At 36.8% G+C, this 18,096-nt stretch overlaps 1 protein-coding gene across 1 annotated transcript in view; it reads left to right on the top strand.

Annotated features, from left to right (window-relative positions):
* The window catches only part of HSD17B4 (hydroxysteroid 17-beta dehydrogenase 4), a 122,903-nt gene that overhangs the window by 51,500 nt on the left and 53,307 nt on the right, over window positions 1-18,096 (top strand). Inside the window, exons 12-14 of the mRNA XM_027874972.1 lie at window positions 6,541-6,644; window positions 8,720-8,953; window positions 10,548-10,599. Coding sequence (XP_027730773.1) covers window positions 6,541-6,644; window positions 8,720-8,953; window positions 10,548-10,599 — 390 coding nt within the window. The remainder of the gene's footprint in view (window positions 1-6,540; window positions 6,645-8,719; window positions 8,954-10,547; window positions 10,600-18,096) is intronic.

An 18,096-nucleotide genomic window follows, 5' to 3' on the forward strand; every position in this document is an offset into this window, starting at 1 on the left:
GCTAGTAAGTGTCAAGTGTTTGATCTGAGGCCAGATTTGAACTCAGGTCCTCCTGACTTAAGGGATGGTGCTCTATCCTCTATGCCACCTAGCCGCCCCTGGAAGGAGAACTTTCAGTTGGGGAAGGGAGTGATATGAGGATCAGGGAAGGCTACATGAATGAGGTATCAGCTGAGCTTTGCCTTAAAGGAGGTAAGAATTCTGAAAGGCAGAGGTGAGGAAACAGTGCATTCTAGATATGTTTTTCAGTTGTACCTGACTTTTCATTACACCGTTTGGCGTTTTCTTGGTTGCTTGGCAAAGACGCTAGAGTGGTTTGCCATTTCCTTCTCCAGCTCATTTTGCAGATGAGGAAACTGAGGCAAATAGGGTTAAGTGACTTACCCAGCTAATCAGAGTAACTTACAGCTAATCAGAGGCCAGATTTGAACTCAGGAAGACTCCTCTTCCTGATGTAAGACTTGGTACTCTATCTACTAGATATGTATCACCTAGCTCCCATTCTAGAAATTTGTGTTGGCCTTTTGTGAATTGAGGTGTTCCTAGAATAGGAAACAAACTAGTAACCAGTTTGGTAGCAATGTGTACAAAAAGATTGTACAAGGAAACATATTTTTACTCTAATTTCTAATATCTTCCATAGATATAATTATGTCCTAGAGTGGCACCTTTCTAATACTTAAAAATTTATAATAAGGATATGAACTTGTCATCTGACTGAAGACCCATGCCATTAGGTATAATGTGGTAAAAGGCTATGCCTTAGATTTTGCTAAGTGGTTAGAGGACTGGAGTATTAGAAATGGATGCAATAGCAACTGCCAGAAGATGTTATGCAAGTGAATGGCTATGGTGAGCACAATGTTCTAGGGTCGTATATCACTGCAAGACAAAAGAGGAGTAGAGAGACCTATTTGAATGTGAGAAAAAGCATTTAGTCGCTCTATGCCACATCATACCATTTGGTTGGCACCAAAATAAGACAGTTTATATGACAAAAGACTGTATCTGAGCAATGTCTTCTACTCAGGGTAATGATGGCTTTCCCTCAAATATTGATGTGTCTATGAGAATAAGGTAAAGTTGCCCCTTAAGTCCATTTAAAAAAAATTTTTAACCTTGAAATTTACATAGTACAGGCTCTGGGGCTCTTTCAACCAAACCCCTGCTTACACTGGCAGTCTGATTCCAGAGGCCAGTTTCTACTTTTCTCCTCAGTTTTTAGGACACCCTTAGGGCTTGGGGAGTAGTTTTTCTAGCTCATGAGCCCCTGTGAGTGTGCTTCTCCCCCCAATGATTATTAGCCACATTTAATTAACTAACCAGGCATTTACCAAGGTCTTATAAGAACAGTTGGAACAGATGATTTCCTCTCAAATTCTAAGATGCTCTCTCCTCTAAGACACATAGAGGGCCTGGGGGAAAGAGGGTACTCCTTATTTGATTTAAGGTCCAAAGTCAAGATATTACAGTAATGATAGAGTGATTAATAAGAGTGGTGGACCCTGGGCATTTGGTTCAGCGGGTTAGGTTACTAAACTCAACAGATATGGTAGGCTCTCTTACCATTTCCTCAGTGATGTGGGTAGATACAGAATTAGGCACAACCTACGATCAGAGAACTTTGCTGAATACTTGAATGGCTATATAATGGGGAGTTGGGGAATGAGAGTGCAGTTTTATCCAGTGTTTATGTATGTGGTTTTCTGTTGGCTGGCCATTTAAATAAAGATTAACTGGAAGGCAACCAACATGATTTTGGCTCTCTGGATCAGTGACTACTTAATGGCTCCTTAAGGTCCCTGAAGTCTTCTAAAGCAGATTCTCACATCAATTTTACAACCAGTGGCTATAGTAAACATACCATACTGGGACAAAGCATATTCTTTTTTTTTTAAAAAAAATTATTTTCCCCTGGCTACACATAAAGACAGTTTTTAACATTCATTAAATTTTTTTTTGAGTTCCAAATTTTTTCTCTTCCTCACTTCCCCTCTCCCTAAGACAGTAAGTAATTTGATATAGGTTATACATGTTCAGTCATGTAAAACGTATTACCATATTAGTCATGTTGTGAAAGAAGAAACAGACCCAAAGGAAAAAAAACATGAAAAATATGGAAGATGAAAAATAGTATGCTTTGGTCTGCATCCAGATTCCCCTCAGTTCTTTCTCTGGAGGTAGATAGCATTTTTTCATCATTAGTCCTTTGCAGTTGTCTTGGATCATCATATTGCTGTTATTGTGTACGATATTCTCCTGGTTTTGCTTGCTTTGCTTTGCATCAGTTCATACAAGTCTTTCCAGGTTTTTCTGAAATTCACCTGCTCATTATTCCTTATAGCACAGTAATATTCCATTACAATCATATACTATAAATTATTCAACCATTTTCCAATTGATGGGCATCCCCTCAATTTCCCATTCTTTACCCCCAGAAAAGAGCTGATATAAATATTTTTGTACAAATAGGTTCCCCCTCCCTTTTCTAATCTCTTTGTGATACAGACCAGGTAGTGGTATAGCAGGGTCAAAGGGTATGCACAGTTTTATAGCCCTTTAAGCAGAGTTCCAAATTGTTATCTAGAATGACTGGGTCAGTGTCCAACTCCATCAACAGTGCAGTAGTATCCAAATTTTTCCATATCCCCTCCAACATTTATTATTTCCAGATAAGCTATATTCAGTGACCTCTGTTGCTTCAACCTCAAACTTAAAAAAAATTTTTTTTTAAAAATACAAATCAGGGATCCTCTATCCTGTTTGCTGACCAGCATTTTATTTATAGATCCTGGTTGGACTGTGTTTGCCTTTAAATAATGGAAGCAGATCTGGTTCAGGAAGCAAGCACAGCTGCTGGTGGAGGGCAAAAATGGAAATGTTTCCTTGTACCTTATGCCATGGTAACCATCATCTGAGTGGCACTGTGACCCAAAGGCCTGATGCTATTTTAACTCAGTTATTAAAAACAGAGTGCCAGGGACCAATAAAATTCTTGTGAACTTAATAGTTCCAGGTCTGGAGGAGACACTTTGGACAGACCTTGTGATTTTAGATTGCAAGAATATAATAGCCACTGGTGTGACTGAATCTTTAAAGGATCTGCATTCAGTGTTTGGAACTTCCAGAGCTGACAAAAAATCAAAGTACTAAATAGTGTCCCGACATCTGGCATGAGAGGAGTGTGCAGTGGTGCTCACTGATTATGGTGGCTTTTGGAGGGAAGGATCCTGGCAACGAACCTGTGCTGTCTATTAAAATTCATTCCAAAATAACTACCATCTTATGAGAAAACTCATGGTGTTATCAAAAGAAGCAGAGTCATATAGAGCAAAGGTGTCAGATATCCTCATCAAACATGCCCCTCTACAATACTCCTGTGGCTTAAACCAGATTAAATGTAATTGGGAAATGTTTTTAACAAAATAAATAAAAATACAATAAAACACATATAATATTAATACGTGATTCTCCAAGTCAGTATGTGGCCCCAGGAATCCTTATATATGGTTTAGTGCAGTGGTGTCAAACTCAAATAGAAAGGGGGGACGTGCTGCTAAATGATACGTAAAGATCCCTTCGGGTGCATGTTAATTTAGAAAACCATATGTTAACATTATCTACATATTATTATATTTTTATTTATTTTGTTAAATGTTTCTCAATTACATTTTAATCTGGTTTGGGTCTTATTACAGCCTGTGGGCCAAATGTTTGATATCTTTGGTTTAGTGGCCTGGTTTTTATTTGAGTTTGACACCATTGATAGATAACATATCCAGTGTGTGAGACAATATAAGAAATGTGTGTGTGTATGTGTATGTGTATGAATTTTTAAAAACTCTTTTAGTTGTAGGATGTTTATTTTTAATTAAGAATTAACAGAGAACTGGTTACCTTTACTAGAAAGATTTTGGTACTTTTTCATTGTTCTTATTGTCTATATTTAGTTATTTTTGTGTATTTATTGTTCTTTAAATAGATGTGTACATATTGCGCTTAAATGTAGCCAATTTCTTGGAGTGTACCCTGTATTATTTGCTGTGAACTTAAGCATATAGCCAAATTTATTATGACATTCAAAATGTTTTTTTGTCAGACCAAACATTAATTGAATAAAGTAAAATTATGTATGGATGGCTTTAAATTAAAAATTAGTTTTTTATCTGTATACGAACTACAAAGTTTGTATTTTTATCCTGGAGTCCATAGAAGAGCCCTTAAAGGTTTTTGAATAGGGACCTGATTATTTTGAGAGCTATGTGAAGGGTGAATTAGAAAAGGGAGAAACTAGAAACAAGGGCTAGTTCCTTTGCTTTATCCCCCAAAATGAGAGGTGATGTTCACCCAATAGTGAGAGGCATTGTGGTGTCATTTGTAGAATGCTGAACTTTTGGATTCAGGAAGACTTGGATTTAAATTCTCCCTCAGACATGTAATATATAAATATGAGCTATTTTTATTTTTATCATTAAGATGCCATACCCAAGAAATTTGAACTTGGCTTCTGGTTGGGCTTGGTCTTGAGGGTGAGAAGCCTGGTGTCTGAGTCTTCTTGTTTTTCTTGGTGAAGCAATGCAGCGTAGGCAGAGTAGAGCCTCCAGATTCTGTTGAGGAGGCCTCCAAATAGAGTTTCTCCAAGAAATTGGGATTTTACTGAGGCATCCTATATTCTCCAGTCAAGTAAAGGAGAAGAGTAGTGGGTGCTGGTGTAGGGACTTAGATGTCAGCCAGGACTCCTTTCTACCTGGACGCTTAGTGATTAAGGGCTAAGGTGTTACTAAGACAGCTATGATAGACATAGGGTGGAGCAGGTTTCTCTTCTGCATGTGGCAGCCTTCGGCCACCTTCCTGCTATCTACTGTGTTGCTGAAAGGTAATAAAGGACTGAAACACTGGTATTTTCCTCACATGGCTCTGTTAGGGCAGAATAAGTGTTCTTTTCGTATTTGGCAAGAGATTCCAGAACAAGGAACCTTCAAATCCAGTCAGTGAGAATGGCCCAGGACTAGAATTCCTCTCAGTCTAGCAATAGGCTGTGATCAGTAGTGTCAGAAACAGCTGAAAGGTCAAGGAATGGTGCGTACTATGAAATGAGCATTAGGATAATTATAAGGATATAGTGGTAATAATCAGTTTGAGCTCATATGATCTGTGAGACTGAGATTCTTCCCATGGAGCTGATCATGCACTCTGGCCTCTTCTGGCAGGACATGTGCTCTGACCCCTTGGTACAGGGCCCGTGTGATTATAAACTTTTGGTTGTTTCTTGTGTTTCTCTTTTACTGTGGTTTTTATTGAAGATGAATAGAGAATAAGACAGGAAAAGCCATCCACTAGAAGAGCTATACAAAAGCTCTTTTGGGTTCTGCCTGGGGATTTTCTCTCCCCTTCCTAGAAAGTGCAATCATTCATCCATTGACAGCAGTTTATTACTACATATCCTACAACGTGTTTAGCCCTAGGGCAGACCTGCACAACCTGTGGCTGCAAATCCTTTGGCACGCCTGCGGGCTAAAAGCCAGGTTATGCAGGCCTGCCCTGGGGATACAGAGACAGAAAATGAAAGTCTCTGCTCTTAAGGAGTTGAATTTCTATTTGGGGAGATAACATGTACATACATAAATATATGTATAATAAGTATAAAATACAAAGTTCTTAGGCACTAGGCAGTTGAGGGATCAGGAAAGGCTTTATGTAGAAAATGGCATTTGAGTGAAGTTTTGAAGGCAAAAGAAGGGTTCTTTGTGGCAAAGGGGAGAAGGAATACATTCCAAGTCTTCGTGGCTAGGACTGACTCGGGTGGGTCCTGTGGTTCAGTCTTGGAATTGGAATTAAACCATCAATTAGACCATCAATACTCAACAGAAAGAAATTTACTTAGCAGTAGGATACTCATCAAAGATGCAGTATTGATTCAGTTGAACACAGTCCCACTGACTTCTCTGAATTGTAATAATAAGAGTAGGGGATAAGGTATAATGGCAGCCTCTAATGCTATGTGTCACTTTGCTCTTCCATCTTATGCTAGCATATTTTATTTGTGAGGGCTGGGGCCATTGTGGTAGGTGCTATTTTCCTTTAGTTTGCAGGGATTATTTCCAACTCTAGTTGGAGCCCTCTCAGTTGTTTAACTGTATATAATAAGAGGAGAAGAGTTCTGCCAATGAAGAGAAATCATGTGGTAAGGGAAGACTTTTCTGAGCAGTGGCAACTAACTTCCTCTTGCTTATCTTTCCACAAAATACTTCCATCAGTATTATTTGTAAAGAGAGAAATGTAGGTGATGTGTCATTGATTTACATGACTGTATAATATCAGAACAATCCACTCAGTAGGTCATCATTGAAGTTTCTAGGTATGTAACATGATACCAAATTATTTGTGGTTATAATTGACTAAATTTAAGCCTTCTCAAAATTGAGCTGCAAGCTCCGTGAACCACTTTCTTAGTGGCAGGCATTTATTGAAGATTTTTCTTTGATTCAAGAAATATTTTTACAGATGTTTAATATTGTCCTTAATTTTTGTTTATTTTAGAGTCAATTGCAGGTATGATTGAAGTCATACATAAAATAGACTCTCAGGAAGGCGTTTCCATGAATCATACAAGTCATGCTGTATTAGAGACCACTTCAGCATTTGTAAGTAGAGGGAATAACACCAAAGCAACTGTCTTCTCTGGTGCCTTTTTTTTTTTTTTTTTTTTTGGTAAATATCGTCAACTTTCAGGATAGATGGGATTATAAACTTTGAAGTTTTTTATGTTTAATAGTTGAAAGAAGCCAGGTACACAAGTAGTTTAAACAAGAGTCATTCATCTTTGACTTTGATATGTTAGAATGTGGATATGGGTGACTGATCAAATTCACAACAGAGACTCTTAACACTGAAAAAAAGGGGCTCTAATACTTAAAAGGCTGTATAACTTAACTCTTCTTTATCTTTTTTCCCTTTATCTCCTCCTTGCTCCTCCTTCTAATATGCAAATCAATGCTGTATTTTTGGCTGTTGTGCCCTAAATAATCATTTCTTCTCCCTCCTTTATTGCTTATCTCATCTTCTGTAGATAAGGGAGTCAGTAGTTAACTGGTATTTTTCAGAGCCTTTAGCTCTACCCTAGTTCTGGCTGATGAAAATAATTCCTTGGGGATGATCCATTGCAGAGCCTTTCCTACAATATAGTGAATAAGGTCCATTGTGTGGGCCCTAAAACTTTGATCTACCTCCTCCAAAGAGACAAAGGCATAGTGTGTGCCCTGTAGTCTGTAACCCACCTGCTTACCCTCCCCGATCCCTACCTCCCACAAGGTAATTTGACCATATTTGTTGAAATGTATAGACTTGGCCAAGTTCAGTTTTTAATATACCCAATTTCAAACATTTCCTTATCAGGAAAGGAGTTGTTTTTAAAATTGACTGTGAACCTAGTATAAGAAAAAATGACTGTATCTCTTAATGAGGGATATACTCAATCTTAGTCAAATTATAATTAAGATAATCAAAAACAAAGGATGATACTTTTACTTTTTACCCTTTGGTACAATTAAATAAATGTTTGCACAGAATCTGTTAAGGATCCTATCTAATCATTGTATTAGATATTGGCTTCTCAACTTGGAATATTAGAAATGTTTCGCTTTCTTTTAAAAACTATCCATTTGTCCTATTGCTATTTTTAGAAGGAATCTTCATGTATTATTTTGGAAAACTTTCATTGTTATATAGTCTGAAGATTTACAGCATGGCTTCCAACTTCTCACCCTGTCAGCATTTTCAAAGAAATGCAGCTATCAACTGGTGTTTATTCTATGCTTTTCTCTTGTAATTTTTACACTTTGCTCTTATTTTTATGGCCCATTATCAAAAAGTCAGACATTGTGATTTTTAGGATAGTGTGATATTTTGTAAATATGTTAAATTAAAGAATTATTATCTAAACCATATAAGTGGAAGCTTTTCAAATTTTATTTTATATTAGATTGTATATGATTGAAAAGCAAAAAGTCAACCTAAAGGCTGACTGCTAATAGAAAATGAGTCAGAAGTAACATATGTGTGACATTCATATACTAAAAGTTAAGCTTAGAATTATCACCACTAAAGATGATTGTAGTCTAGTTAATCATGTTATATAGACATTATTCAGATGAATAACTAAATTTAATCCTGCTTTAATTATTAATTATAAATAAAGTTAGTTCCATAGCTGGTCTTAGCATTGTATTTCTGGGTTGTTATGATAGAGGCTAGAGAGAGAGCAATAATTATCAGAGCAAGGGGGAGAAGGGAGAAAATGCGATGAGTCCTGAGCTTGATCTTTTTATGACCAGGAACAAAGAAGTCCTGCCCCCTCGAAAAAGGCATCTGTTCATATAAAAAGCACTTTGTTCCATTTTTTTCCATCTCTCTTTCTCTCTCTTTCTGTTTCTCTGTCTTTCTCTCTCAAACACACACACACACATACACACACACACACACACACACGCATGCACATGTACCCCATAGCAAAAGAGAACCCATTTTAAATAGGAAGTCAGATATGATAAAGCTATGATAACACTCCTTCAAATGGGATTCCATCTTGTCATTTTTTTTGAATGTAAAATTTGAGTACTTATAAGATGAAATAGTAGTTTTATTATTTTAATAATAGCTTATAAATAAAATAATGACTTTCTAAGGGAAAATAATAAAAGAAACCAAATTTTATTCACAGAATAGAGCAATTGGCTATAAGCTGCCTCAGCAGACCTTTTCTTACTCTGAACTTGAAGCTATTATGTACGCCCTTGGAGTGGGTGCATCAATTAAGAATCCAGAAAACTTAAAATTTGTTTATGAGGGAAGCTCAGATTTCTCCTGCTTACCTACCTTTGGCATCATCCCAGCTCAGAAATCTATGATGGGAGGATTGTCAGAAGTTCCAGGACTTAATATAAACTTTGCAAAGGTATGTGTTTTGAGAAACATTTATTGGCTTTTTTCCTTTGTGGGTGAGAATAATGCCTTTTTTTATTTCCATGTACATTTTGTTTTTGCAAAAGTACCTTGTAGTATTTCAGGCATAAAGATTTGGCAAATCTTTTCATATTAATTTAGAATACAGATAGTTACTGGACCTGTGGTTTAATTGCATCAAATGCTTCTAGTGAGGGCGTTCTTTACCAGTGCAGGTCAGTAACTTCCTTGCAGAAGTTAAGGGTTATCAAGCCAGGAAATGTCAGAATTGGAAACTGAACCAAAGTGACCCTGTTCTAGGCCAGCTCCAACCACTGTACCAGGCTGCCTCTTACACTGCTTTTAATAGTATTTTCTAGAGTGAAATATATAAGTGATCATTTAGAAAATGAATACTGTTTTAATAAGAAAAACATATGAGTATATCTTGAACAACTTTTTAAAAATGAGGTTCAGACAGGTTGAATGACTAGGAAATGGGACAACCAATTCTCAAACCCAGGTTTGATTCCCAGTTCAGAGATCTGATTCCAGTACAGCATGGGACCTTTGGGAAGCATTTTTAATGACACTTTTAAAGGAGCTTGTGTCATAAAATGCACTGACATTTCTTTTTTTATGTGTATCTCTTTTATTGTTATTATTCAGGACCCAGCTTAACTTGGGAAGAATATGATTTGTAAAATTGAGGTATTTTAATTTATTGTTCATAAGGTTATAGTGTTACAGATTTAGATCTGGAAGGGACTTTAGAGACCATCTAGTCTGACACCCTCTTTTTAAAGATGAGGCCCCAAGGCCCAAAGTAGTTAAATGACTTGTGCAGGGTCATACAAGTAGTAAGTGGCAGAGCCAGGATGCAAACCTAGGTCTTCTCACTCTAAATTTGGCTTGTTTTCCACTGGGTCAAATTATTTTGTTTCTTATGTGTAAATGCTTTTAACTTGGGATAAAGCAATGTCAGAGCTCAATTTTCTAACTCAAAAGAAACAATAATCACAACTCTCTTGTGGCTTTCATGTGGCAACAACTCATGTTGCTAGTAATTTGAGACTGTTATTTTGCTGCTTTGGTTACTACACCCTATGAGGCAGGTGGTTCAAGTATTATTAGCAATATTTTAGAGATGGGGAGATTGAGACTTGTCTAAGATTACTTGTCTAGTAAAGGCCAAATAATAAATGTCTGTTTTGCCTGCCTTAAATGATTTTGACACTCTCAAGAGATGATATATCTGGAAGTATTATGAAACATATAAGGTGATACTTTGAGGCTGGGACTCAAATCCCAGGTCTTCTTTCTCCCAGTCCAGGCCAAATAGGAAATAATTAATAAAGAAAAGGCAAAAGAATTAAGAGAGTTTGAGGAAGGCATCCTGTAGGAATAAATTTATCTGCCTGTCTTTCCATCACCCGTTCGGCACTTAACCGTTCTTATCATTTTTCATATTTATCAGTTTGTTTGGAAACTTTGGAATTATTCTTGCATTTCCCTTATTATTAGCGTAGCAGTTCACTAATATGTTTCTGCTAGGGTCTATTTGAAATAAAAACTTGTTAATAAAGTTGTCTTTATCCCCAACACAGTTGCTTCATGGTGAGCAGTACTTGGAGTTGTATAAACCACTTCCTAGAACAGGTCAGTTCTCAGTGCTTTCTGTTTCATAATCAAAATTTAAATACTTATTGATTCTGTGATTAGTGTTTTATGCCTTATTGGCCATCATGATAAATAGATGAATGTTCTGTTTGTATAATGTAGTATGTGTGTGGAGTTAAACTAAATGATTATATGTCCTTAGGAATAATTCCTTTAGTTGTGAATAGTAGTTCTTTTCTCAGTAACTAAGTCACGTGTTGATACCTTAGAGGTCCTCTAAATTTCTTTTCCCCTACTCTCTTCCTACCCATACCTACTTACAGATAAAGGCCAGACATGTGAAGTGACTGGCTTATGATCACACAGATAATGAAGGACAGAGATAGGGTTCATACCTTTGACACCAAATCCAATGGTGTTCTAAAAGCAAAAAAGGGCAAAATTTCTTTTAATGTACTTTTCTTTTTCCTATTAGAAAATATAATTTTTTTTACTTCAGTGACAGTTTACTAGTTATAAAATTACTCTTTAGACTAAGCAAAGATTAGGGAGGGAACAGAAGAATAGTTCTTATGGTTTCTCTTAAGCCACCAGGTGTTTCATGAGGCTTTGTGTTTTTATTTGTTTTGTTTCGTTTTTGTTTTTTTGTTTTTCTTAGGCAATTGGGGTTAAGCAACTTGCCCAGGGTCACAAAGCTAGTAAGTGTTATGTGTCTGAGGTCACATTTGAACTCAGGTCCTCCTGACTTCAGGGCCGGGTGCTCTATCCACTGCGCCACCTCGCTGCCCCCTGAGGCTTTGTGTTTTTAAACCCAAGCTAGTTCTTGCCTAGGCCTAGATCACTTCAGCCCTTAGTCATCATAACCCCCTTGGCTACTATATTATGTATGCTGTAGCGTCAGCATATATAAATAAACTACTATCTTATTTCGTCTCTGCTTCCTTTTTTCTTTCCTTCAGTAGGCTGTGAGGTGTGGTAGAAACTGGATTCCAATCCTACTGTTAGTGCTTACTACAAGGGACACATTGGGAAAGTCACTTAATTTTCCTCAGTTTAAGTTTCTTCATCTGTAAAATGAGAGGTTGGGCCAGATCGCTCTGTAGCCCCCTTTCAGTTCTAGATCAATGATTCCTTCTTTTTCCTAATCCTTCCTTCATTAAACATTTATTATGTAAGGCAGTATGCTAGGCTCTGTCGAGAGATACAGAAATGTAGAAAGACATGGCTCCAGCCTTATCAACTGAAGAACAATATTATCATGTTTGATAGATCTTTGCTCTAATTGTACTGAATGATGACAAATATGAATGAATGATTGAGAGTTTGGGTCATGTGTTCAGCAAACATTTTTTAAAGTTGTTGATTTTTAAAAAGCTTCTTCATGGGAGTGGGGGAAGGTGAAAGGGTAGGAGAAAGGGTAGGAGAGGAAGGGAATAAGCATTTATATAGTGCTTGCTATGTGCCCAGAACTGTGCTAAGTGCTTTACAGATATTATCTCAGTAACCTTGTGAAGTAGATGCTAATATTTTTACAGTTGAGGAAACTGAGGCTAACAGGTCAAGTGTAGTGCTTACTACAACTAGTAAGTGTGTGAGGCTGAATTTGAACTCTGGTTTTTCTGACTTCAGCTGAGTGTTCTATCCAGTGTGCTACCAGCTGCCTCTACATCTGCATTTCCCCACCCCAATAAGCTACCCCTTATAACAAAGAAAAAAGAAAAAACAGGCAAGCAAAACTACCTAATGCATAATCAAGGCCAACATCACATGAAGTGTTCCATACCCATAATATTCCTCCTATGCAAAAAATGGTGGAAACATATTGATTCATATATGTTCGAATCCATCCCTTTCATTTTCTTATAGTGCAATAATATTCCATTACATTCCTATGCCATAGGAATGGAAATGGACTCAAAAGACATGGATTAGAATTGGAAGACAGATTCAGAGGATACCTGCTTGGAGAAGAAATTAAAAATACTATAAATGCAGGAGGAAAAAAGAATTCTACAGAAAGAACCTATACAAAAAAGCAAAAACACTGTGTAGTGAACACAGAGGAAAAGGGCGGGGGATATGGGATGGGGAGTATTAAAGAGACATAGAGCCAGGGGTCTGAAATGTTGTGGGTCTAAGTGTTTGGCCAATGACTTGTGCTATATAAAGAAAAAAAATCCAAGCAATCTGTTTACAAGTGAGACTTGAGCAAAGCATGTCCGTGTGAGGTTCAGTTTGAATAAATCCTTGTTGAGACATTTTAAAAAAAAATGTTCAGTCATTTCTCATTTAATAAATATCTACTTTGTTTCTAGCTTTTTGCTAAAACAAAGAGTGCTACTATGAATATTTTTGTACATATGGGTCCTTTCCTTCTTTGACCTCTTTACAGTACAAACTTAGTGGCGGTATCACTGGATAAAAGAATGTACACAGTTTAGTGACTTTTGGGGTATAGTTCCAGATTGGTTTCCAGAATGGTTGGACCACTTTATAGCTTCACTAGAAGTGTTTATATCATGTATATTATTCGATAGCCCCACCAATAATTATCATTTTCTTTTTTTGTCATCTTTAATAATTTGATCGGTGTGAGGTAGAACTTCAGAGTTGTTTTAATTTGTACTTCTCACGTGATTAGTGATTTGGTGCATTTTTTCATATGGTTGTTGCTGACTTAGATTTTTGTCTTTTGAGATCTGTCTGTTCATATCCTTTGATTTACTGAGCAACAATTTTTGTCTGTTCATATCCTTTGATTTACTGAGCAATAATTTTTGTTTTTATATATTTCTATGAATTTCTATCAATCTTAGATATCTGATCTTTATCAGAGTAATTTGCTACAAAGAGTTTCCTCAGTTAATTGTTGATTTTATTTGTGCAGATACTTTGCAGTTTTGTGTAATCAAAATTGCACATTTTATTTCCTGTGATCCTCTCTGTTGTTTGTTTATTCAAGAAGTCTTCCTCTGTTGATGGTTGTAAAAGGCATCTTCTCTGACCTTCTAATTTGTTTATGGTTTGACTTTTTGACCTTTTATTGCTAAGTCACATGTATTTGGAGTTTATTGTTGTAAATGGTGTAAGATGTAAATCTAAATCTAATTTTTTTGCCAGACTGTTTTCCAGCAGGTTTTGTTCAATAGTGAGTCTTGTAGTAGTTGAGTGCCCTTAGGTTTATTGAATGCTATGCTACATGTTTGCTTCTGGTCTTGTATATATCTAATCTGATCCACTAAGCAGTTCTTCTTTTTTAAAGTAATACCAAATAGTATTGATGATTACTGGTTTGTAATATAGTTTGAGATCTGGTACTGGTATGTCTCCTGTCCTGCTTTTTTTTTTTTTTTTCATTATTTCCTTTGAGATTTTTGACTCTCTTTTTCCTGATGAATTTGCTTTTCTGGCTCTCTAAAGTAACCCTTTGTAGTTTGATCAGTATGGAACTGAATTGGTAAATTCATTCTGCTCTTAAATGATGTCCAAGGTTACGCTTCAACTGCCATAGAAATGGAGAGGAAAGATTAAATCTAAAACGTATTTTTCAAGATCCTGCAAACATGAATGTATTGTAAAGGCAGCTCTCCTTCTACCATATCAAATTATGCAAATAAAGAGCCCCCAAATTCAGGAAACAAATGTAAGACAAGAATCAGTGACAAGAAGAAAACAGCATGTACGTATATAATCATATGCAAAATAAGCATAAATTAGTTTAGAAAGACCATCTTCTTGCCATGTTTTCTGTATTCCATCTCTTTCCCTGGAGTTCTGTGCTACTACTTGATCATATCTAGGAGCCCTCAGACCCACCATGATGTATTCTAGCCATCTTCCTGCCATGACGTACATTACTCAGTTGAACCTCTCCCCTCCCATTATCTTCCTCTTTTTCTGGAAGTAGAAATCAAACCACATTGCCGTTCTAGGAAAGGATGTACTTCTCAATTGTCCTGTGACTTCACTCGTCATCACTGTGACTTATCAAACCAAAATACTCTGGCCATCACTGCCGTATTTCTGTTGACTTCTTTTGTTAGTACATAAGTTCCTTGAGGACTAGGGTTATCTTGCTTTATGTATTTGTACAACCAGAGTATAGCATAGTGACTGATATATAATTAGTGCATAATAAATGTTTTTTTCATTTACTCAGGGAGGGAATGAAGTGGAGTGGGAAGATCAGGGAAGACTTTCTTCGAAGTAGTTATTGTAGAAAAAAATAACTGAATACTAAGTCATCAGCTATTCCTTCTAAAAGCCCCCTTTCCCATTCCCTGTGCTCTGACTCAGGTGGTCCTGTAACCCTCATAGGTGCTGTAATTTTAGACAACACCTTTGAGAATTGACCTTTTTTTTTAGAATATCAGGGGAGAACCTTACTTCTCCCCAGATAAAGGGCAGCCCAAGACCCATGAATCATACTATCCCTAGGACTAAAGAACAAAGAGAAGAGACAGCTATGGAGAAATATGGAACTTTGAGGACAAGAGGGAAGATAGGGAGAAAACCCAAATTGCAATTCTTAAAATTATTTAATATGGCAGTGAGGAAATAAGTAGTTAGTAGGAAAGAATAGTGGGGAAGAGACTCATGTGCATTTTTTCAAAGCACTCCCCGCTCCCCAAAAAAATATCCTGAGAGACTTTTACCCATATTCTTCACAATCAACGTCAGGTATAAGTCTAGGGACTAAAGAAAAACAGTTGTAGGAAAGAGGACAGAATTCAGAAAAATGGGATTGTAAAGATATATCATAACCCCTTAGAGTCTACTTGCAGCAGTATTCCACCTGGCTATTTTCACCCTTTGAGAGTCATAGATTTCAGCCAACCTTGCTGTAGTCTGAAAGAATGAAGTGAATGGATTGGGGATTAGAAGCACATTTTTGGCAAAAACATCATAGAAATATCAACAAAATTGAGTGGCACTGAATAAGTAAATTAATATAGATATAAATGTCATTTTAATTATATTGGCTCAGGTAACCCACGAGCAATTAATATTTCTCCAGTTGTTCAGATCTGACTTTTTGTGTGTGAGAAGTGTTTTGTAATATGTGTTCATGAGTCATTTGGAATTATTGTAGGTCATTGTATTGATCAGAGTAACCAAGTCTTTCACAGTTGATCATCATTAACATCACTTTTACTCTGCACAATGGTCTTACAGTTCTTCTTACCTCACTTTGCATCAGTTCATATAGGTCTTGCCATATTTTTTCTGAAATCACTTACCTATCCCCCATCATTTCTTATAGCACAGTAGTACTCTGTCATAATCATATGCTACAATTTGTTTGGCCATTCCCCAGTTGATGAACATCCCCATAATATATAATTCTTTGCCACCACAAAAAGAGCTACTATAAATATTTTTGTACATGTAAGTACTTTTCCTTTCTTTTTGATCTCCTTGGGATATAGGTCTAGTGGTGGTATTGCTGGGTGAAAGGGTATGCACAATTTCATAACCCTTTGGGCATAGTTCCAAATTGTTCTCCAGAATGGTTGGACCAGTTCATAACCCCAACAGTTTGTTAGTGTACCTATTTTTCCTCATCCCCTCCAGCATTTTTCATGTATGTTAGGTGGCACCTCAGAGTTTTAATTTGTATTCCTCTATTCAATAGTGATTTTGAGAATTCTTTTTGTATGACTATAAATAGCTCCCTTGTGACCGGAAGAGGTACTGCTCCTCAGGGACCCTGCTCTTCACCTTTGAACTATGAGCCAGAAGTGGATATAGGCAATAGAGTTACCAAACAGCTTCTAGTCCTGTGTCCAGTGCTAGCACAGTGGTCCCCTCTAATCTCTTTCTGATCAGTTGCCAAGTCCCCTTATTGTCTCTGTTGTGAGAGCTCTTTCATCCACTGCTGCTTCTGTCACCAACTTCTAGTCCCATGACTGGTATTGCATCCATGTGGGCTCCAGGCCAGTCTCCAGTCCTGTTTCACAGATCTCTACTTCCAATCTCCTGAGTTGTCTTGGGCTAGAAGAATGTCTCACCCTGATCTTTTGTTCCTTTGCCACTTCAGGTATTCTATTTGAGGTGTTATTTTAAAGTTGTTTGGAGAGGAATTTGGGAGAGGTTGACTCAATTGTTTCTCTACTCTGCCATCTTCAGGTCTTTTCTGTCTAACTTTTAAAGCCCTACACAATCTAGCCCTGACACACTTTTCCAGTCTCATTGGACAAGACTTTCCTTCTCAAACTCTGATTCAGCCAAATTGACTTTCTCTTTGTTCCTTACTCATGAGACTCCATCCTCCATCTCCATACTTTTGCACTGGCTAGCCCCTCTACTTATAAAGCTCCGCAACTCCATCTCGTAGTATCTCTCTGTTCCTTTTAGATTTAACTCTGGTACCATTTCCTGAATGACTTTCTTGATCCCCACAACTGCTCATTCCCTCTCTCCCAAACTACTTTGTATTTAACTATTTTGTATTTAGTTACTTTGTGTATGTACATTTATTATCATTATATTTATACTGTATTTAGGGGCAAGTAGGTGGTACAGTAGATAGAGCACCGGCCCTGAAGTCAGGAGGACCTGAGTTCAAATCTGGCCTCAGACACATAACACTCACCAGCTTTGTGACCCAGGGCAAGTTGCTTAACCCTAATTGCCTCTCCAAAAAAAAAAAAAAAAAAGTAACAACATTTATACTGTATTTTAATGTGCAGTTATCTCCTCCATTAGAATGTAAGCACATTGGAAATAAGGATTGTTTCATTCTTTGTACCTGTATACCCAATGCTTAGAATAGTGATTGGTACATATTAGGTGTTTAATAAATAATTGTTGATTGAACATATGTAAAACCCTTTGCAAACTTTAAAGCCCCCCCATTTATTCTGTTCTTTCTTTTGACCCTGTCTGTCCTCAGAATATTTGCTTCTGATTACCCCCTTTCCCAATCTGCCCTCCTCTCTATCATCCCCCTACTCTCTTGTCCCCTTCCCCCCTATTTTTCTGTAGGGTAAAACAGATTTCCATACCCAATTGAGAATGTTATTCCCTCCTTAAGTCAAATCCTATGAGAATAAGATTCATTCCCTCTCACCTTAAAGCACTTCATAAATGCTAGCTATACTTTGTAACAAAAGAAATGGAGTGGTAGTCTGCTGAGAAAAATGAAGTTATTACAGTAAATTCTTTAAGGTCTCCTGAAATGACATTGGAACAACTCTAAGAACTATAAGAATAGTTTGGAATTCAAAGAATTATGTGAACTTATCAAAGCAATAAGTAAATAAATTAGAGCACTTAAGGAAGAAATTACATGTCATTCAAATTATCTATTTTATCTTTTGTAAGTGTCTATATTTCTTGTTTGGTTAAAAGTTACCTTCCTAACCTTAGTTGTTTAAAGTAACTTGAGCTGATTTTTTTTCTAACTTTTTTAGGCTATGATCTTTAGTATTCAGATCATATATCCATTTTGAGTTTATTGTGGTATATGAAGTAAGACATTGGTCCATACTTAACTCTTCCATACTCTTTTCCAGTTTTCTTTTTTTTTCTTAA

Source organism: Vombatus ursinus, unplaced genomic scaffold (assembly GCF_900497805.2).
Source record: "Vombatus ursinus unplaced genomic scaffold, bare-nosed wombat genome assembly UNPS02014807.1, whole genome shotgun sequence".
Classification (NCBI taxonomy): Eukaryota; Metazoa; Chordata; class Mammalia; order Diprotodontia; family Vombatidae; genus Vombatus; species Vombatus ursinus.